The 22,034-nt window shown below is 45.2% G+C and overlaps 1 protein-coding gene across 1 annotated transcript in view; it reads right to left on the bottom strand.

Moving 5' to 3' along the window:
* LOC126456862 (SET domain-containing protein SmydA-8-like) overlaps positions 1-22,034 on the bottom strand; it is a 283,466-nt gene that overhangs the window by 10,811 nt on the left and 250,621 nt on the right. Inside the window, exons 6-7 of the mRNA XM_050092678.1 lie at positions 9,927-10,171; positions 2,159-2,418 (exon numbers count right to left, since the gene is read on the bottom strand). Of these exons, the coding sequence (XP_049948635.1) occupies positions 2,159-2,418; positions 9,927-10,171 (505 nt within the window). The remainder of the gene's footprint in view (positions 1-2,158; positions 2,419-9,926; positions 10,172-22,034) is intronic.

Below are 22,034 nucleotides of genomic sequence, written 5' to 3'. Positions count from 1 at the left end.
CTCAAGAATGTTCAAATGTGTGTGAGTTCTTAAGGGACCAAACTGTAGAGGTCATCGGTTCCTAGACTTACACACTACTTAGCACTTCGTCTTCAGGCCACAAGTGGCCCATCGGGACCATCCGACCGCCGTCTCATCCTCAGTTGAGGATGTGGATAGGAGTGGCGCGTGGTCAGCACACCGCTCTCTCAGTCGTCATGGTTTTCTTTGACCGGAGCCGCTACTATTCGGTCGAGTAGCTCCTCAATTGGCATCACGAGGCTGAGTACACCCCAAAAAATGGCAACAGCGCATGACGGCCTGGAAGGTCACCCCTCCAAGTGCCGGCCACGCCAGACAGCTCTTAATTTCGGTGATCTCACGGGAACTGGTGTATCCACTGCGGCATGGCCGTTGCCGCACACTACTTAAACTAACCTAAACTAACCTCTGCTAAGAACAACACACACACCCATGCTCGTGGGTGCACTCGAACCTCCGGTGGGAGAATATGTTACCTAGACAAATGTATTCCCTAAATTTCATTGCTCTACATTAATTATTTCTTGTTGTTGGGATTTTTTTACGTCGTTGTATACAGATGCAGAAATATATCGCGGCAGGTAGCGTCCCTGTTTCGGCCTTTTTCGATAGAAGAAACTGTTTGGGAAATTTTACAACGTGGAAAGTGTGTAATGGGATTCGTGGAACACCTTCTGTTCTACGCTGTCAGTAGCTAATTTTACCACAAGTCTGATGGCGCAGGGACGGCCACGGTTGCACGCAGTTGCGTAGTAATCGTGTGACGTGAGAGGTCAGTGTCGGAAATGAACTGCATGTGCACCACGCGAATGTTTATCAGTAGCAGTTACCCCTACTGAAGTAAACACGGTGCACTTAAACGTTTAATGCTGCTGTCAGCGGCGCTCAGAGAGGTGAGTGGTCCAGGTCTGTTACTGACAAGGGGAGGCCGCCAATCGTGAAATTTAGATTCGATTCATACTGCACATAATAAATGCTCATGGCCAGAGGTGTAATATGGCAAAGCACCAAGATGCACTCCTCAGCCGTTGTCGAGAAAAATCGACTGTTAAAAGAAACCGTTGCGGTGAAATACTCTCTACGATTAATAATTCTATACAGCGTCGTGGCGCAGCGGTAAGCGCTCGGGTTCGTAACCTGAAGGTCGCCGGATCGAATCTCGCTCTATGCAACCCTTTTTTTTTAGTATTTGTTTTTCATCAAATATATATATATATATATATATATATATATATATATATATATATATATAATTCCCGGCCATCAGTTGCAACAATTATGCATATAATAAGTTGTTGAAAGTCGTTTGTCGTGGAAAAACTGGCGACTTCGAACATCATTATGTTTTCCGCAAACAAAGTTGTATTTCACAAATGTTATTAATTGTCTTCATAATGTTAACCACGTATAGTTAACGGAAGACGTAGAAACGATATTCCGAAACGAATACGTATAGCGTAAGTCAAACGTTCGAATTAGAATAGAGACCCCACGAACACAAATTTGCTGTGGCAGGTATGAAATATAAACTCCGTTACTCGCCCGTTACACTTGAATGACAGATGTTGAATGGGCCGAAACGAGCCGCCGCATAACAGCGTAGTTGCCTGCTAACTTCGAAAGAAGGTAGATGCGGTCCCTAGCGCAACTTATAACATTGTCGAAAATCAGTGCGGACGGGAGAGCTTTGGTACACCCTGTTAAAAAAAAAACGGAAAAATGGAGGCGGTACAATTGGAGACCGATCCGCCTTCACCAACATGCATAAGCAATTCATTAATACTTTATATATATATATATATATACGAACCCGAGCGCTTACCGCTGCGCCACGACGCTGTAGAAAATTATTAATCGTCGAGAGTATTTCACCACAACGGTTTCTTTTAACTGTCGATTTTCTCGACAACGGCTGAGAAGTGCATCTTGGTGCTTTGGCACACTACACCCCTGGCCATTAGCTTTTATTATGCGCAGTATGAATCGAATCTGAATTTCACAATTGGCGGCCTCCCCTTGTGAGCACTACTGCGTAGAAGTCAAGATTCTTCGTGTAGGGTCCATTATTGTTCCAACGTGACGTAGGTTTCGGCGTTTAGCATACGCAGTATGAGCAGTGGACGAGGTGGAAACGTACCTCGCAGTCTCGAGTAGCCCGGCTCGATGACGTCGAAGACGGAGAGGATGTCGGTGCAGATGTCGCGCTTGCGCTTGAGCTGCGCGTCGGACAGCACGTTGATGGTGTAGCCCTCGGCCTTGCCGTACAGCTGGCTGAGCGAGTGCTTGGCGCCCAGCCGGTGGTAGTGGTTGTCGTGCAGCACGTTGCGGTACCGCGACAGGAAGCCCTCCAGCCCCTCCACGTCGTTGCTGTCGATCGCCTCCACCTCCTCGCCGATCCTGCGGACACAGCGTCAGCGCCGCTCTTATCCGCCTCTGCACTCAGAGAGTCATCCTACGGCTTCTCACACTGCTGGTTGCTAGCAACCAAGGCGACAGTAACCAAGAGACATTAAAGAAAGTTTGGGTGGTTAGGCACTTGGTTGCCACAACTAGCAAGTCGCCGGAGACTAAGAATGCAGGAGTGACCACGTCCGACGAACGAAGAGTGGGGCAGCGAATGGGGTGACCTGAAGCAAGCCACGTGTGTGCACTCCATTAAGCAACCAGTGTGTGTGATTTGTTTCCAGATTGCCGGCCGTTGTGGCCGAGCGGTTCTAGGCGCTACAGTCTGGAACCGCGCGACCGCTACGGTGACAGGTTAGAATCCTGCCTTGGGCATGGATGTACGAGGCCTGTTCAGAAAGTAAGCTACGATTGATTGCCAAATAGAAACCACAGTGAACATCAGAAATGTTTTACTTGTAACAATTAGCTACACCTTTCAGCTACTTCTCTACGTAGTCGCCGTTCTGACTTTGACTTTTGTCATAGCGTTGTACCAACTTTTCAGTAGCCTCATCATAGAAGGCAGCCGCCAGTGCTTTCCGCCATTTCTCCACGCTGGCCTACACCTCGTTGTCTGTGTCAAAATGTTGTCTTCAAAGACAGCGGTTCATGTGACCAGAGATGAAACTCAGGGGGAGACAATTGCGGACTGTATTGTGGGTAATCTAACATTTCCATTTGAAAACGATGCAGGAGCATCTTCATTGCCCCTGCAGAATGCGGCTGAGAATTGTCGTGAAGACGAAACAGCACGACAGTTATGTAATGTTAGCTGCATAGCTTCAGGCGAAATTTCTCACCAGGCCCTCGTACTTGGCGGCAGACACTATTTTCTAGACATCTTTACGCACTCACTGCGAGCTCAGAAATGAGAAGAGCGACGTGATGCTAACTGGGGTTATACTAGAGACACTACCCAACATATCTGTGCAAAGCTTTATCGGATTTTCATAGTCGTTTCCATTTCGCGACCGATCGGAATGATGTCCTTAGGTTAGTTAGATTTACGTAGTTCTAAGTTCTAGGGGACTGATGACCTCAGGAGTACTCAGAGCCATTTGAACCAGACCACAATCAAATCCAACAAATCAGCTGCCTCCATGTACCCGGTCTTCAGACTCTAAAGTCTCTGGCTATTATCTAGGTTTCTACTGATTTTGTGTACCATTCTATGTATCATACAACGTGATTTTGTGTACCATTCTATGTATCATACAACGTAGGCCTTCATCGCCAGTATTTACTTTCTGAGTGATTTTAGTTGTGTATCAGGTATTTCTGTGCCTAGCCTTTCGTCCCTCAAATCTGAATACGTACTCAGAAGCTATAAGGACTTCGTTAGTTACTTTCGGAAAACAAATACACGAAAAAACGAAGTCTTTATACTGTATGAAATGCAGGACGCGTAGCAGTCTAGACGTTCTTTACCATTAGTACGGGTCCAGTTAACTACTACAGGGGCTGGACGAATATATTAAAAAAAACTCAAAAGCGCAACACATTGCCCTGCCTAAAACTGTGTAGGAAACCCGTTGCCATTCAAAACAGCTTCCAGTTGTCTCAGAATGGATAAATACAGGTCCTGTATGGTTTTCAAGGAAATCTGATTCCGTTTCTCCTGCAAAATTGTGGCAAGTTCCGATAACGATGATGGAGGGAGGGGGGGGGGGGGGGCGGAGTAGCGGTTAAGCACTCTTCTCTTCAAAGTAGAGCACAAGGGTTCAATAATATTGAGATCTGCTGACTATCGTGGCCAGGGTCGATGCGACCGATAAGACCTTAATAAACGAGTAGCCATTTTATATAGAGAAAAAGGGCGGCCCTATTAGACTTCCCAGGGCCACTCCTGACCACACATTTGTCTCTGATGAACATTCGCAGTCCAAGAGAACGTTCATGGCAGCTATAATAACACGGCTGATATATCATTGTTATTTTAGAGGTTTTTGACAAAATAAACGAATAAGTAAAATCAGTTTTCCCGCCGTCATGCTATCCCCCCCTCTAAAAAAATATATAATAGTATGTATGGAGTATCGTATGTGGACGTTCTATACATATTTCAGATTCCATTAATAATACTTTATTGACATTGTCTTCCTTATATGTATTTTGATAAAAATCCATGAAGTGCTTCGGGTATGTCACTGCAAACATCAGAAACTATCTGAGGTACAGCAGCTATTGAAATACGAAACAATTTCTGACGTACATGTCTCCAGCTTCTAATAACTAGAGTGTAAACGCTAGCCTTTCTTCACGTAATGCTGCTCATTGGAAATCAGTGCCCTGCTTTTAAATTTCGTCCACAGATGTGATGAGAAGCGAGCGAAAAGCGTCAACCGACGTATGTGCGAAGTTTTGGAATGCCGATAATGCTAAGGACGACTGGAGCTACAATTCAGTATTAAGTGCACTTTCTCCACGCGTTTCACGCTTACGTGCAAATTCCATACTTACGTTGCTCTTTTTCCTACGTCACTTTGTTTGCTTCGTGGAAAAAAGCGCACTCGTCATGTAAAATAACCCTATCCCAAAGCCAAATTTTTGCTTTTCGTGGCTATGGCTAGTGTCGAATCTCGTGAAAACTGTGTGACGATTATTTGCACGAAAAAAAAGAGGAATATTACAGCGATCGTAAATTAGGATCGAAAGGGTACGCTCGTTCTCTCATGTTGTCATCTACCGTTCCTTCCAGTGTTAACTGCTTGTTGCTGATGTGTGGATCGAAAAGGATCGGCAGTGGTGCTGGTGTCCAACGCGCATAGCGTTTCTGGTGCACCCCTGCTCTCGCCGATGACCTCGCTGTTTGATCCTCTACCCCAAATCAACCAACCAACCGAATGAAGGCTTGTTGCCGGGTACAAGAGAATGGTGGTGAATACTTCTAACTAAATAGGAGTAACTAAATACAATTTTCCGTAATTCCTTCGCGAAAGAAGACGAAGTAAATGTCCCAGAATTCAAAACCAGAACAGCTGTTAGCATGAGTGACATAAAAGTAGATATCTTAGGTGTTGCGAAACAACTCAAATCACTTAAGAAAGGCAAGTCTTCCCGTCCAGATGGTATACCAATCAGGTTCCTTTCAGAGTATGCAGACACAATAGCGCCTTTCTTAGCAATCATATACAATAGCTCACTTGACGAAAGGTCTGTTCCTAAAGACTGGAAAATAGCACAGGTCACACCAATATTCAAGAAAGGAAATAGGAGTAACCCATTTAATTACAGAACCATATCGCTGATCTCAATTTGCAGTGGGACTTATGAGCATATGCTGTACTCGAACATTATGAATCACCTTGAAGAAAATGACTACATAACCAACACGGATTCAGAAAATATTCCTGTGCAACACAGCTAGCTCTTTATTCCCATGAAGTAATGAGTGCTGTCGACAAGGGATCTCAGCTGGATTCCATATTCCTAGATTTCCAGAAGGCTTTTGATACCGTTCCTCACAAGCGACTATTAATCAAATTGCGTGCATATGGAGCATCGTCTCAGTTGTGTGACTGGATTTTCTCTCAGAGAGACCACAGTTCGTAGTCAGAGAAGGTAAATCATCGAGTAGAACAGAAGTGATATCTGGCGTTCCGCAAGGTAGTGTCATAGGCCCTCTGCTGTTCCTGATTTGCATAAATGGTCTAGGTGATAGTCTGAGGAGCTCCCTTAGATTGTTTGCTGATGACGCTGTAATTTACCGTCCTGTAAAATCATCAGACGATCAATTCCAATTACAAAATGATCTAGAGAGAATTTCTGTATGGTGCGATAAGTGGCAATTGGCACTAAACAAAGAAAACTGCGAGGTCATCCACATGGGTACTAAAAGAAATCCGTTAAATTTTGGGTATACGATAAATCGCATAAATCTAAGGGCTGTCAATTCGTCTATATACCTAGGAATTACAATTACGAGCAACTTAAATTGGAAAGACCTCATAGATAATATTGTGCGGAAGGCGAAGCAAAGACTGCGCTTTGTTGGCAGAACACTTAGAGGATGCGACAAACCTACTAAAGAGAAAGGCTACATTACACTTGTCCGTCCTCTGCTGGAAAATTGGTGCGCGGTATGGGATCCTTAGCAGGTAGGATTGACGGAGGACATCGAAAAAGTGCAAAGAAGGGCAGCTCGTTTCGTGTTATCGCGCAATAGGTGTGAGTGTGTCACTGATAAGATACGCGAGTTGGGGTGGCAGTCACTGAAACAAAGGCGGTTTTCTTTGTGGCGAGATCTATTTACGAAATTTCAATCAACAACTTTCTCTTCCGAATGCGTAAATATTTTGTTGAGACCTACCTACGTAGGGAGAAATTATCATCATAATAAAATAGGAGAAATCAGACCTCGAACGGAAAGATTTAGGTGTTCCTTTTTCCCAAGCGCCATTCGAGAGTGGAATGGTAGAGAAGTAGTATCAAAATGGTTCGATGAACCCTCTGCCCTCAGAAGTTCCATGCGGCTTTTCGCGGATGATGCTGTAGTATACAGAGAGGTTGCAGCATTAGAAAATAGCCGCGAAATGCAGGAAGATCTGCAGCGGATAGGCACTTGGTCCAGGGAGTGGCAACTGATACTTAACATAGAAAAATGTAATGTATTGCGAATACATAGAAAGAAGGATCTTTTATCGTATGATTATATGATAGCGGAACAAACAGTGATAGCAGTTACTTCTGTGAAATATCTGGGAGTATGCGTACGGAACGATTTGAAGTGGGATGATCATATAAAATTAATTGTTGGTAAGGCGGGTACCAGGTTGAGATTCATTGGGAGAGTCCTTAGAAAATGTAGTCCATCAACAAAGGAGGTGGCTTACAAAACACTCGTTAGACCTATACTTGAGTATTGCTTATCAGTGTGGGATCCGTACCAGGTCGGGTTGACAGAGGAGATGGAGAAGGCCCAAAGAAGAGCGGCGCGTTTCGTCACAGGGTTATTTGGTAACCGTGATAGCGTTACTGAGATGTTTAGCAAACTCGAGTGGCAGACTCTGCAAGAGAGGCGCTCTGCATCGCGGTGTAGCTTGCTGTCCAGGTTTCGAGAGGGTGCGTTTCTGGATGAGGTATCGAATATACCGGGTGATCAAATAGTCAGTATAAATTTGAAAACTTAATAAACCACGGAATAATGTAGATAGGCAAAATTTGACACACATGCTTGGAATGACATGGGGTTTTATTAGACCAAAAATAAAAAAAACAACAACAAAGTATTGCTAGACGCGTGAAAGGTCTCTTGCGCGCGTCGTTTGGTGATGATCGTGTGCTCAGCCGCCACTTTCGTCATGTTTGGCCTCCCAGGTCCCCAGACCTCAGTCCGTGCGATTATTGGCTTTGGGGTTACCTGAAGTCGTAAGTGTATCGTGATCGACCGACATCTCTAGGGATGCTGAAAGACAACATCCGACGCCAATGCCTCACGATAACTCCGGACATGCTTTACAGTGCTGTTCACAACATTATTCCTCAACTACAGCTATTGTTGAGGAATGATGGTGGACATTTTGAGCATTTCCTGTAAAGAACGTCATCTTTGCTTTGTCTTACTTTGTTATGCTAATTATTGCTATTCTGATCAGATGAAGCGCCATCTGTCGGACATTTTTTGAACGTTTGTATTTTTTTGGTTCTAATAAAACCCCATGTCATTCCAAGTGTGTCAATTTGTACCTCTCTCTCTACATTATTCCGTGATTTATTCAGTTTTCAAATTTATACTGACTTTTTGATCACCCGGTCTTACTTCCCCCTACTTATACCTCCCGAGGAGATCACGAATGCAAAATTAGAGAGATTCGAGCGCGCACGGAGGCTTTCCGGCTGTCGTTCTTCCCGCGAACGATACACGACCGGAACAGGAAAGGGAGGTAATGACAGTGGCACGTAAAGTGCCCTCCGCTACACACCGTTAGGTGGCTTGCGGAGTATAAATGTAGATGTAGATGCCAGGCACTTAAATGTGAATTGCGGAGTAACCATGTAGATGTAGATGTAGGTGTAGACCGTCTGCGAATGCTCATTCGCTTATGTTCACTTGTATCCGTTCCAGTGTAGCCGGCCGCTGTGGCCGAGCGCCGGCATGGCAGCTCAGCGTGTTCGGTCAGAGAGCTGGCTGGTCTCTGTAATAAACTGAGTGAAAAGACCAACAACGAACTTCACAACGGATGTCATGTGACGTCCGCTACGGAAAAAAAAGAGCGGTTCTACGCACTTCAGTCCGGGACTGCACCGCTGCTACGGTCGCAGGTTCGAATCCTACCTCGGACATGGTTGTGTGTGATGTCCTTAGGTGTGTGATTGGATTGAAGAGTTCCTAGATAACAGAACGCAGCATGTCATTCTCAATGGAGAGAAGTCTTCCGAAGTAAGAGTGATTTCAGGTGTGCCGCAGGGAGTGTCGTAGGACCGTTGCTATTCACAATATACATAAATGACCTTGTGGACGACATCGGAAGTTCACTGAGGCATTTTGCGGATGATGCTGTGGTATATCGAGAGGTTGTAACACTGGAAAATTGTACTGAAATGTAGGAGGATCTGCAGCGAATTGACGCATGGTGCAGGGAATGGCAATTGAATCTCAATGTAGACAAGTGTAATGTGCTGCGAATACATAGAAAGAAAGATCCCTTATGATTTAGCTACAAATTAGCAGGTCAGCAACTGGAAGCAGTTAATTCCATAAATTATCTGTGAGTATGCATTAGGAGGGATTTAAAATGGAATGATCATATAAAGTTGATCGTTGGTAAAGCAGATGCCAGATTGAGATTCATTGGAAGAATCCTAAGAAAATGCAATCCGAAAACAAAGGAAGTAGGTTACAGTACGCTTGTTCGCCCATTGCTTGAATACTGCTCAGCAGTGTGGGATCCGTACCAGATAGGATTGATAGAAGAGATAGAGAAGATCCAAAGGAGAGCAGCACGCTTCGTTACAGGACCATTTAGCAACCGCGAAAGCGTTACGGAGATGATAGATAAACTCCAGTGGAAGACTCTGCAGGAGAGACGCTTAGTAGCTCGGTACGGGCTTTTGTTGAAGTTTCGAGAACATACCTTCACCGAGGAGTCAAGCAGTGTATTGCTCCCTCCTACGTATATCTCGCGAAGAGACCACGAGGATAAAATCAGAGAGTTTAGAGCCCACACAGAAGCATACCGACAATCCTCCTTTCCACGAAGAATACGAGACTGGAATAGAAGGGAGAACCGACAGAGGTACTCAAGGTACCCTCCGGCACAGACCATCAGGTGGTTTGCGGAGTATGGTTGTAGATGCAGATGTAAGTTAGGTTTAAGTAGCTCTAGGGGACTGATGACTTCAGATGTTGAGTCCCGTAGTGCTTAGAGCCAATTGAACCATTTCTTTTTTCGTCCCAGTGTAAACGAGGCTTCAGGGTTGGGTAAGTACTAGTGGGTTCAGCTGTGAACTGCGTGACGTACCTGTCCATGAGCATGCGCACGTTGGCGGCGGCGATGGTGTACCCGGGGCACTTGGCGTTGGTGCAGCGCCAGGGAGCGTCCGGGTCCAGCGGCGCCGCGGAGAGCACGACGCCGGCGTCGCAGGCGCATCGGGGGCACTTGAGTGCGCCCACCATCGTGCCCAGCTCGGTGGGGTCGGCGCAGCGCGCGCACGTGCACGCGAAGAACTTGGACTCCTGCAGGTGCTCGCGCCGCTTCAGCGTGCTCTGCGCACCACAACAACACACAAGCCATAACACACTTACCATCTGCTCGGACGGCTGCATCGATCGATCGATAATAGTAAGCTGCCGCAATAGGAACGTATTCTAAAGTGGGTACTGAACTGCAGCACACAACCATCGTGCGAGGCGTGTGGTATCATCCAAAGATCGCGGCGCCACACCAAACTCGGCGAAGCACATCGATACCACAGAAATTAGCGATGTCTCGCTGCAATGCGCAACGATGAATGGGAAAGATGAACAAGGCACGCCCTCTCTCTCAGCACGGCAGCGTTCTCGCGCGGAGATCAACATAGAGCCTGGCGTGGAAGTACTCTGCCTCAGTTCAAGACCTCAGCTGAAGCAGTCAGTATCATCGAGTAGGTCTAAAGTGTTACTAAAGTAAGAGATGAATTCTTCAGAATCAGATTCTCACTGTGCAGCGGAGTGTGCGCTGATATGAAACTTCCTGGCAGATTAAAACTGTTTGCCTTCCGCGGGCAAGTGCTCTACCATCTGAGCTACCCAAGCACGACGCACGCCCCGTCCTCACAGCTTTACTTCTGACAGTACCTCGTCTCCTACCTTCCAAACTTTACAGAAGCTCTCCTGCGACCCTGCAGAACTAGCACTCCTGAAAGAAAGGATGTTTCATTCTGGAAACATCCCCCAGGCTGTGGCTAAGGCATGTCTCCGCAATATCCTTTGTTTCAGGAGTGCTAATTCTGCAGGGTCGCAGGAGAGCTTCTGTAAAGTTTGGAAGGTAGGAGACGAGATACTGGCAGAAGAAGGGCGTGAGTCGTGCTTGGGTAGCTCAGATGGTAGAGCACTTGCCCGCGGAAGGCAAAGGTCCCGAGTTCGAGTCTCAGTCCAGCACACAGTTTTAATCTGCCAGGCAGTTTCATATCAGCGCACATTCCGCTGCATAGTGAGAATCTCATTCTGGAAACATCCCCTAAGTTGTGCCTAAGTCATGCCTCCGCAATGTCCTTTCTTTCAGGAGTGCTAGTTCTGCAGGGTCGCAGGAGAGCTTCTGTAAAGTTTGGAAGGTAGGAGACGAGATACTGGCAGAAGTAAAGCTGTGAGGACCGGGCGTGAGTCGTGCTTCGGTAGTTCAGATGGTAGAGCACTTGCCTGCGAGAGGCAAAGGTCCTGAGTTCGAGTCTCGGTCGGGAACACAGTTTTAATCTTCCAGGAAGTTTCATATCAGCGCACACTCCGCTGCAGAGTGAAAATTTGATTCTAGTAACATCCCCCGGGCTGTGGCTAAGCCATGTCTCCGCAATATCCTTTCTTTCAGGAGTGCTAGTCCTGGAAGGTTCGCAGGAGAGCTTCTGTAAAGTTTGGAAGGTAGGAGACGAGATACTGCATAAGTAAAGCTGTGAGGACCGGTCGTGAGTCGTGCTTCGGTAGCTCAGATGGTAGAGCCCTTGCCTGCGAAATGCAAAGGTCTCGAGTTCGAGTCTCGGTCGGGCACACAGTTTTAATCTGCCAGGAAGTTTCATTTGATAGTTTTGCATAATCTGATGATGCCCAACCACGGCGAAACGCGTTATTTTTAAATAAAAATAACCTCGCAACAGTAACTGTTTTATTTCTAACGTAATTTTCCTAATCCTGACTTTAAAAGAACTACAAATATAGGCCACGTGGTGTGTCATCCGAGATATCAGTACACAATACGAAAAACTTGACAAGAATAAATTTTACAAAGCATGAAGCATAAAGATAGAGGAGAATGACGACACAAGGAAAAGTTGGAAAAACTTAAGTCGGAACGACAAGAAGAGACTGAAATGTTGAAACAGGGCAAAAAACCATTGTTTAAGAACAAATCTGAAAGAAAACTACTCCAGTTACTAGACTAATGAGAAGAACTGAAAAAAATGCAAATTACAGACACACATTGAGAAACACAGAAATAAATCACCATATGTTATTCGAAAGAAACCTCCAGAGCTCAATAACATCTCATACTGAAATTCTTAAGCATTATCTTCTGTCAGATCATGATTATTTGTTTTCAAACAAACTGCCCTTAGTCTTGATTTAAGTGTTATTTTTAAAATATTTGCTTTTGTCCTCTTAGTAGATTTGTAGCAGCAGAGTCATGATATTCGAATCACAGTAGTGTTACATTTTCGTTACCTGAAAGAGTGAGTCAACAGCGCAAAAATAAAAAGTGCAGTGGTATTATTACAGTGTAAGGCAAAACTATCATAATCATTTCTTATTGTAACTGTACAGTTTGTATAACTAAACATTTTTATTTTTTGAGAAATATTTCACAACAAGCATTCTCAAAGAAGTCTTTTAGTTCATGCTAATAAGACCACAAAAAACAGAAAAGGCAAAAGAGATTATGTATACACACTATCCACAAAATTTGTATATACACTCCTGGAAATTGAAATAAGAACACCGTGAATTCATTGTCCCAGGAAGGGGAAACTTTATTGACACATTCCTGGGGTCAGATACATCACATGATCACACTGACAGAACCACAGGCACATAGACACAGGCAACAGAGCATGCACAATGTCGGCACTAGTACAGTGTATATCCACCTTTCGCAGCAATGCAGGCTCCTATTCTCCCATGGAGACGATCGTAGAGATGCTGGATGTAGTCCTGTGGAACGGCTTGCCATGCCATTTCCACCTGGCGCCTCAGTTGGACCAGCGTTCGTGCTGGACGTGCAGACCGCGTGAGACGACGCTTCATCCAGTCCCAAACATGCTCAATGGGGGACAGATCCGGAGATCTTGCTGGCCAGGGTAGTTGACTTACACCTTCTAGAGCACGTTGAGCGGCACGGGATACATGCGGACGTGCATTATCCGGTTGGAACAGTAAGTTCCCTTGCTGGTCTAGGAATGGTAGAACGATGGGTTCGATGACGGTTTGGATGTACCGTGCACTATTCAGTGTCCCCTCGACGATCACCAGTGGTGTACGGCCAGTGTAGGAGATCGCTCCCCACACCATGATGCCGGGTGTTGGCCCTGTGTGCCTCGGTCGTATGCAGTCCTGATTGTGGCGCTCACCTGCACGGCGCCAAACACGCATACGACCATCATTGGCACCAAGGCAGAAGCGACTCTCATCGCTGAAGACGACACGTCTCCATTCGTCCCTCCATTCACGCCTGTCGCGACACCACTGGAGGCGGGCTGCACCATGTTGGGGCGTGAGCGGAAGACGGCCTAACGGTGTGCGGGACCGTAGCCCAGCTTCATGGAGACGGTTGCGAATGGTCCTCGCCGATACCCCAGGAGCAACATTGTCCCTAATCTGCTGGGAAGTGGCGGTGCGGTCCCCTACGGCACTGCGTAGGATCCTACGGTCTTGGCGTGCATCCGTGCGTCGCTGCGGTCCGGTCCCAGGTCGACGGGCACGTGCACCTTCCGCCGACCACTGGCGACAACATCGATGTACCGTGGAGACCTCACGCCCCACGTGTTGACCAATTCGGCGGTACGTCCACCCGGCCTCCCGCATGCCCACTATACGCCCTCGCTCAACGTCCGTCAACTGCACATACGGTTCACGTCCACGCTGTCGCGGCATGCTACCAGTGTTAAAGACTGCGATGGAGCTCCGTATGCCACGGCAAACTGGCTGACACTGACGGCGGCGGTGCACAAATGCTGCGCAGCTAGCGCCATTCGACGGCCAACACCGCGGTTCCTGGTGTGTCCGCTGTGCCGTGCGTGTGATCATTGCTTGTACAGCCCTCTCGCAGTGTCCGGAGCAAGTATGGTGGGTCTGACACACCGGTGTCAATGTGTTCTTTTTTCCATTTCCAGGAGTGTATATACAAAATGAATTACGTACGTATAAATACAATGAACACTTCAGGAATAGGACTGATCACATAGATAATACAGCAAGATAACAGAAAATATATGTACAAACGTGTTACTTTGCATTTGCACCTGCCATTACATGATTTATATTGACAAAATTAATTTTTAAGTAAAAAAGTGGCTGCTTGCCAGCCTAAGAATAGAAAGGGCATGGGTTCGATCCCCTGTCGGCCCTGTAACTGTTTCTACCAGTGTTCACTTTCACATCACTGACGATGATTTGTTAATGTAAAAGATGCCAGTTTACATCGTCATTCTGATTAATAAAACGTTAATCGTACAATTTTTTTTCTATCTCGATTGCAAAGTATTTTTATTAACATATGACCAATTCCAATGCCCTATTTACTACCATCAGATATAAAATGCTCGGCTACGATTAGTACTTCAGTGCGAACTGTAGTATCACAAGAAGTAGATACTGCCTCAAAACCGGTCACATGTTAATAAAAATACTTTGCGAAGAATACAAGTTTCCTATCTGTATTGCGATCGCTATATCCAAGTGATGACAATGTCACAATTTTAAGTACTAAAATTCCTATTTAAAATCAAGTGAACTACATATACTTGAAGAACATGTCGCATTTCCGTGTTACTCAACTGATGGGCTGGAAGTAGTCTTTGAATCTGTCTTGGGTTGACAGTAATAGTTCCAAGTTCCCATGTAACCGGAAAGTTAATTCAGTTCAGAGGTCGGAGGAAGATAAGGGCATACTATAACCAAAAGGTCTACGACTAGTAAAGCGACATTTGGGTTGAGATCAGACCTTAGTGTGGCACTGGACGCAATGATCCTGAGGGCAATACTGCCGTAATTCTTGTGTGGCCTTCAGTCCGAAGACTGGTTTGATGCAGGTGTTCACGCTATTTTATCCTGTGGAAGTGTCTTCATCTCTGAATAACCTTCATGCATTCGAACCCGCTTGTTGTACTCAAACCTTGGTCTCCCTCTACAAAGTTAACTTCTCACACAACCCTCCATTACCAAACTAACAGTCCCATGACGCCTCATGTGTTCTATCAAACAGTCTCTTCATTTAGTGAGGCTATGCTACACCTCCTCATTAATTATTCGATATATTTGCCTACCTTCAACATTTTTTGTACTTAGGGGCTTCAGAAAGTAAGTTACACAAGTTGTACCACCCTAAGACCATTGCGCAACAAGAGTGGTGCTTTGCCAGAAGAAAGTAAACGTTCCGGGTTTCTCTTCACGCATACAGGGTGGCGATTATTGACCTACGTGAAATAAAATCGTCATAACTTCTGAACGGTTTGCGCTAGGACGTTAAAACTGAACGGTTGGTCGCGGGGAATGATGGGAATTAGTATGAGCAGTATGGTTCGGTTTAGCAATGAAGCCCACTTTCATTTAGATGGGATCGTCAGTAGTGAAAATTGGTGCATTTGGGCAACTGAGAATCCACATTTCGCGCTCGAGAAGTCTCTTCACCTACACCGGGTGACTGTGTGGTGTGCAATGCCCAGTCACGGAATAATCGGTACGATATTCCTTGGTGGCACGGTGACTACCGAACGGTATCATGAAGGTTTTGGAAGATGATTTCAGCCCCATTTTCCAAAGTCACTCAGATTCTGACAAGGTGTGGTTCATGCAAGACGGAGCCCGACCACATCGAAGCTGGGGAGCGTTTGATGTCCTGGAAGAGCACATTGGGGACCGCATTCTGGCTCTGGGTTACCCAGACGCCCCTGGCATGGGCCTCGACTGGTCGCCATATTCTCTGGATCTGAGTACAGGCGACTCCTTTTTGTGGGGCTGTATTAATGACAAGGTGTACAACAAAAACCCCAAAACCATTGCTGAGCTGAAAACAGCCATTCAGCAGGTCATCGACAGCATCGATGTTCCGACACGTCAACGGGTCCTGCAAAATTTCGTTATTCGTCTGCGCCACATTATCGCCAATGATGGCAGGCATATCGAACATGTCATAATCTAAATCCGAATATCTTTAGTGGCGTTTAAATGTTGAATAAAGTGAGTGCACGCCGTAGTTTGTAACTAATTTACGTTTTTTTCGTATAGTTCAATAATTGCCACCCTGCTGTTCTGCTGCGGGACGTATAACAGACGCTTTACAATGTACAATTGAAATGGGGCGGCAATTGAAGTTCGCGGGACAGTATGATTATTGTGGGCAAAACGGATAAATTCTGTACATATTCAATGTATGGACTAAATTCAGTGTAGCGTCCAGTCGTACTGCCGGCCGATGTCGTCGAGCGGTTCTAGGCGCTTCAGTCCGGAACGATGCGGCTGCTACGGTCGCAGGTTCGAGTCCTGCCTCGGACATGGATGTGTATGATGTCCTTAGGTTAGTTAGGTTTAGGTAGTTCTAAGTCTAGGGGACTGATGACCTCAGAAGTTAAGTCCCATAGTGCTCACCATTTTGCCGGCCGGAGTGGCCGAGCGGTTCTAGGCGCTACAGTCTGGAACGCGCGACCGCTACGGTCGCAGGTTCGAATCCTGCCTCGGGAATTGATGTGTGTGATGTCCTTAAGTTAGTTCAGTATAAGTAGTTCTAAGTTCTAGGGGACTGATGACCTCAGAACCATTTGAATCCAGTCGTACTGAAATGGTGCCAACAATTTGACGAAGGTCACACAGACGTCGTTGATGCTGTTCGTGAAGTCCACATCTCGCACCATACAATTTCCATCTCTTTCGCAAGCTGAAACAACATCTGAGGCGGGGGTTAAAGACATTTCCAACGAAGACATGACGTTCACCTAGCGGTTCTCGAATGGTCCCGTGATCGAGGAGCGGATTTCTATAGTCGAGAAACTGAACGACTGGTAGAACTTCCACCCGCTATTTACAGAGACTTGTTGGCTAAGATGCAAAAATAGGGTATTGTATCTGTGTCACTTTGAAGTATAGTGCATCACTTAATAAAAATTACTTGACCTGTCACAATAATGTGAATTTACTTTTTAAATCACGTTTCAAACGGTACTATTCTCTTCTTATCTGAACTGGTTATCGAACACTTTTCTCTTCCGTAGAAGGCGACACTCCAGACAAATACCATCAGAAAGGCTTCCTAACACTTAAATTTATATTTGATATTAACAAATTTCTGTCTTTCAAAACTGTCTTTTTGTTGTTTCCAGTCTGAATTTATATCCTCTCTACTTCGGCCACCACAAGTTACTTTGCTGTCAAATAGCAAAACTCATTTGCTACGTTTAGTGTCACATTCTATGTTGATTCCCTCAGCATCGCTTCATCTAATTCGAGTATATTAAATTTTTATTTTGTTGATGTTTGTCTTATAACCTCTTTTTAAGAGATTATCAATTACACACCCGCAGAGCTGCAAGTTACGTATTTAGCTTTTACTATGTTTTCTTAGTAGTATATTTCTTAAATTCTGTGCGTGTTTTTGTATTTAAGAGATGTAATTTCGAGTTTTTGTTACTGTAGAGTGTAGAGTCAAGCAGTCAGTAACGCAGCTGTCATTTCTTCTGAACAGCCAGCTACACAGCTCATAAGGCGACGGCCTCCATCGATGACATGTCAGGAAAGTAGCATGTTGCATATTTAGGTTTCTGCCTGTGCTTTTACAGTTAATTCTTAAGTTAGTCTTGCTAGGATGGGTAGAATGTGTGCAGGCTGTGTGTGGACGAAGGAGGAGCTGGCTGCAGTTCGCGGAAAGTTGAAGACGCTCTTGGCTACGGTCGGTGGTCTTGAGGCTGCTTGCCTGGGGGTGTAGCGGTGGAAGAGGATTTGGCGCTTCGCGTGGGACACCTCAGGTGTCGCTTGTATTGACCATAGGCCCTGCTGCCGAGGCATTTTATAGTAACTGCGGTTACGCCGCGGTTGATCCGTCCTCACCGCAGGGTGAATGGCAGGTGCTAACACGTTCACATCGTTCGTGGCGGAGGGCCAATGTGGAGACTGGCGGTGTGACCGCGCCTGTTCGCCCAGTGAGTGGACACGTGGCCGCTCCTTCAGCAGGGTCAGAGCAGGCACAAGGGGAGCGGTGTGCTAGTTACCGGGAGCTCCAACTTGTGCGTGTTACGGAGCCCCTTAGGGAAATAACGTTCAGGGCCGGAAAGAACGCCAATGTAAAGTTGACAGCAAACAGCGTGGGCCACTCCTGAACGCAGCCAACATAAAGTAGCTGTATTGCAGGTCCTCTAAACGCCGAAGCACCGTAGTATACAGTCGTTTGACTATACACATTGCGTGTACCACAAGAGAGCACGAAAGAACACTGCTCATTATGGCAGTCAATTAAGATGTGAACTTCTACCGCGATACAACAAATATCAGAAAACGCGTTTTAAACTTCACACGCATTAAATGCATTGTTCGTGATCTGAATTTGAAACCACTGTTAACCAAACAAAGCTTGCGTGTTGATCGAGACTCGACTAGGCATAAAGAGAACTAAAATATCGAAGTTTTCACCAGTGTCAGTTTACAAGGCCGAATGTCCGAACCTGGAAATAAATGATAAGTTTAACACTGTACTGGGAACCCAGTGAAGCTTATATTGCCCTGAGAAGTAACTACGAAAGATATGTAATAAAGTGCAACGCACACGTGTGAAACGCCATGAAGTAAAGCTGTGGTGATGGAAGGGGCGTAGAGCCCAGAACCTATATGAATTGTTAACGAAGCACAATCAGATGTCAGATATTAAATATGTTCGCCAATAGCGTGATATCGGAACCTGAAACGACGATACAAATAATTTTTGCCTGCGAGGAATTCGAACCCAGCACCTTTCGCTATTGTCTTATAGCTACGAATAATCATGAGATATTTATTGTTTCTTTACCAGCTGTGCACATGTGCGGCTAGAGGTAACACAACGAATAGTTCTATGCTGCCTGAAACTCCAACTCTGTGCGTATCGTCGTTGTTGACTCTACACGAAGAGGTGTCAACTATCAAATTCCCTTTGAATCGTAGTTTGGATCCTGGCGTTCGTAGAGACCTGGAGGAGTTGGGCATCGTGAGGAAACAACGAAATGGAACAGTATCATCTCGAAGAGTTCAAATCCAGAGAGAAATTAGAATCGGAGCTCGAGTCCCAGTGGAGAACCAATACTTTCAAAATCTCAAGGTCACTTAAAATAAGAAATGAAGGTCCTATGACCTTACATGACGATTGATTCGTGAATTAGAATAACATTACTACTATAAGAAAGCTTACTAGAGACAGAGTTTCTGAAAGCAGCGACTTCCGCCTCTGACTACCAAAACGAATCAAACACTGAGCCAGGCAGTAGCAAATGGACGTGTTTAATGTTGATTTGGAACCACGGCACAACTCCTGCGTTCTTTACATGGCGTTACTGAAGGTGATGAGGGCATATTTGTGGCTGTTACAAAATTTGAACCCCCAGCGGGAATCGAACCCACACCTTAGCAATTACAAGCTAGCCTCAGTCCAACCATCCACCGATTTTCACATGTGTTCTGTTCGAGTTTAATAAAAGGGTGAAAGCAGTGGGGGAAATTCGCAACACCTGCGCCCTGTACAGAGGGAGTGTTACCGGGAAGGTCAAGTTGTGTCGTTTTGAGATGAATTAATCACCACATTCAGGAAGACAAACAGGTGTCGGCGAAAGACGTTCCAACGATTTACTACCATGGTATCCGATAATTGGCAAGTGTGACGACCAGTTAACCTACGTGCTACACTTGCCTTCAGTAACCATATTGAGGTTAAAACAAAAGAAGGAGTATTACGGTACAACGTCTAGTCGAAAACGAGATTGTGGGAAGTATGGGGAGGGAAATCGTCTGTCCCCTTTCAATGGACTGATCCTGGCGTTTGCCATAATAGATTTAAAGAGGTGTCGATAAACCTAAATCATTGCAGCCTGATAGCGATTAAAGTACCGTATGGTCATTTCATAAGGAGAAAACAGTGGGTAAGCCATAACAAACATTATCGCGAACGATGGCCTAGATATGTCAACAAAATGTATTGTTATTTTTCTGGTGGCACAAAGAAGGTGTTTTGTGTTACGAACAGCTTCACAGAGATGTGTCCTTTGCAGATGACATTTGTTACCAACAAATTAGATCCCTTTCGACGGAGAGTAATAAATGCGATCTGGAAGACAGCACCAAGGAGCTTGGTTGACGGACTTGTCTACCGCATGTCTTCTGATCTACCCGGATATGTTTACCTTCCTCGCCCCTTATCGATCAACCACCAAGAACGTTAGTTTTTGTTTCTTTTGTCTTGATGATTGCGCTTTAAACGTGGCTTAGCTCAGAATCAACAAGTCGCTACATCCGTGGGATCGAAAAGCTACCTGCGCATCATTAGAAGGTTTTCGATAACGAGGTGAATATATTGTTGCAGTATCTCTGATATCCGTGTCTATTTTGTTCAATAACCTAACGGGAAACGTTATTAATATGCACTACGCTAATATAGTACTCTAGTTTTAACAAGGCGGCCTGGCGCGGCAGATAGGCAACCATCTACATCACTTTAGAGACGAGATTTTCGCACATATAAACAAATATTAATGAGAATTTGGCATCCCAGGATACCCCAGAGAGCATGCCAGGGTGGCTGTCTTCATTAAACGTGAAGTCTTTTGTCATACTCATGCTGCTTTACCAGACTACATCTAAATACGCATTGTGGCTGTCAGAGTAGCTGCTGAATGAAACTAAGTTGACGGAGTATTCAGTGATACGATTTCAATAACACATTTGTGTATTTTCAGTAGCAGTTCCGCAGTATTTTATGTTTCTTACCTCTAGATCTGCGCAGCGAGACGTCTTATGATGACAAAATTTCTAAAGATGTCGTTCTGAATATCGTATAGCTATTTGTAGCTCTGTCACAGAGGAGGTAAAATGTTACTCTTGCGCCAGTTTGGAACTGAGAGCTGCTGCCTCTTACTCTTTACAGTGCGTCAACAGTTTTATGGAGCAAGCGACCAGCTGCAGCGTTCATCCCCTCCTCAATGCCTTCGTGATGGCTGATACAGATAATTCGCAATGTAGACAACGAGATTAGCTGTAGTTGCTTCGTGAAAGTAATCTCCCCTGTCTGCAAACATATACTTGATTCGTCGATGACAAAGCGGAATTCATTCAGAATCTTTGATTGGTATACCACGAAAATATCAAGTAAATCTTGTAAGATAATTCTCTGTCGTTCCAGCAACTAACAAAATTATCAAAGAGTCACTAGACTTGTTCCACTATGTTGTCATGAGCCTATCATAGTTATAGCAGGACGATTATGTTTCTACAGGCAATGCCAGTGGGCTAACAATTTAGGAGTGCTTCTTGTGCATCAACGATGCAGCGGCTTAATTACTTTTCCTGCGACGTCTTGGGCAGTATTCTAGTATTTCGTGTGAGGGAAATAACGGAAATTTGCAGAGACCATCGCAATACATACAAAGAAAATAAACGCAACCCACTGAATTACAGATTCTTTTCATTGACATCGACATGTAGCAGGAAGTGCGAACAAATAATTTGTTCCAACTTTATGAAATACCCAGAAATATATTACGTATTGACATCAAACCAACATGGATTGGAAAGCATCACTCTATGTACTGCGCACAGTGACTCTCAAATTGATTCCGTATTCATAGAGTTCCAAAAACGCTTTCGGTTTCATTCTTCATAAGCGGCTTCCAATTATATTGCTTTCCTACGGGCTATTGTCTCAGTTGTGCGACTGGATTCGTGAATTCCTGTCTCAAAGGTCGCAGTTCGCAGTAACACGGGACATCACCTAGTGAAACGGAAGTAATGAGTGTGGTTCCACAAGTAAAGTGATTAGCAGATAATCAGAATATTTCTCATGGATCTGTACCAAGCAAAGCTGCCGTCTAATAAACTCCTCAGAAGAGCAAAGCGAATTGCAAAATGATTTGGAAATATATCTTCACAGTGCAAAACGTGACAGTTGACCCTAAACAATGAAATGTGTGAGGTTCGCCACATGAATAACAAAAGAAGTCCG

The sequence above is a fragment of the Schistocerca serialis genome, chromosome 2, assembly GCF_023864345.2.
Source record: "Schistocerca serialis cubense isolate TAMUIC-IGC-003099 chromosome 2, iqSchSeri2.2, whole genome shotgun sequence".
Lineage (NCBI taxonomy): Eukaryota > Metazoa > Arthropoda > Insecta > Orthoptera > Acrididae > Schistocerca > Schistocerca serialis.
This window is presented reverse-complemented; position numbering and strand designations above follow the sequence as displayed.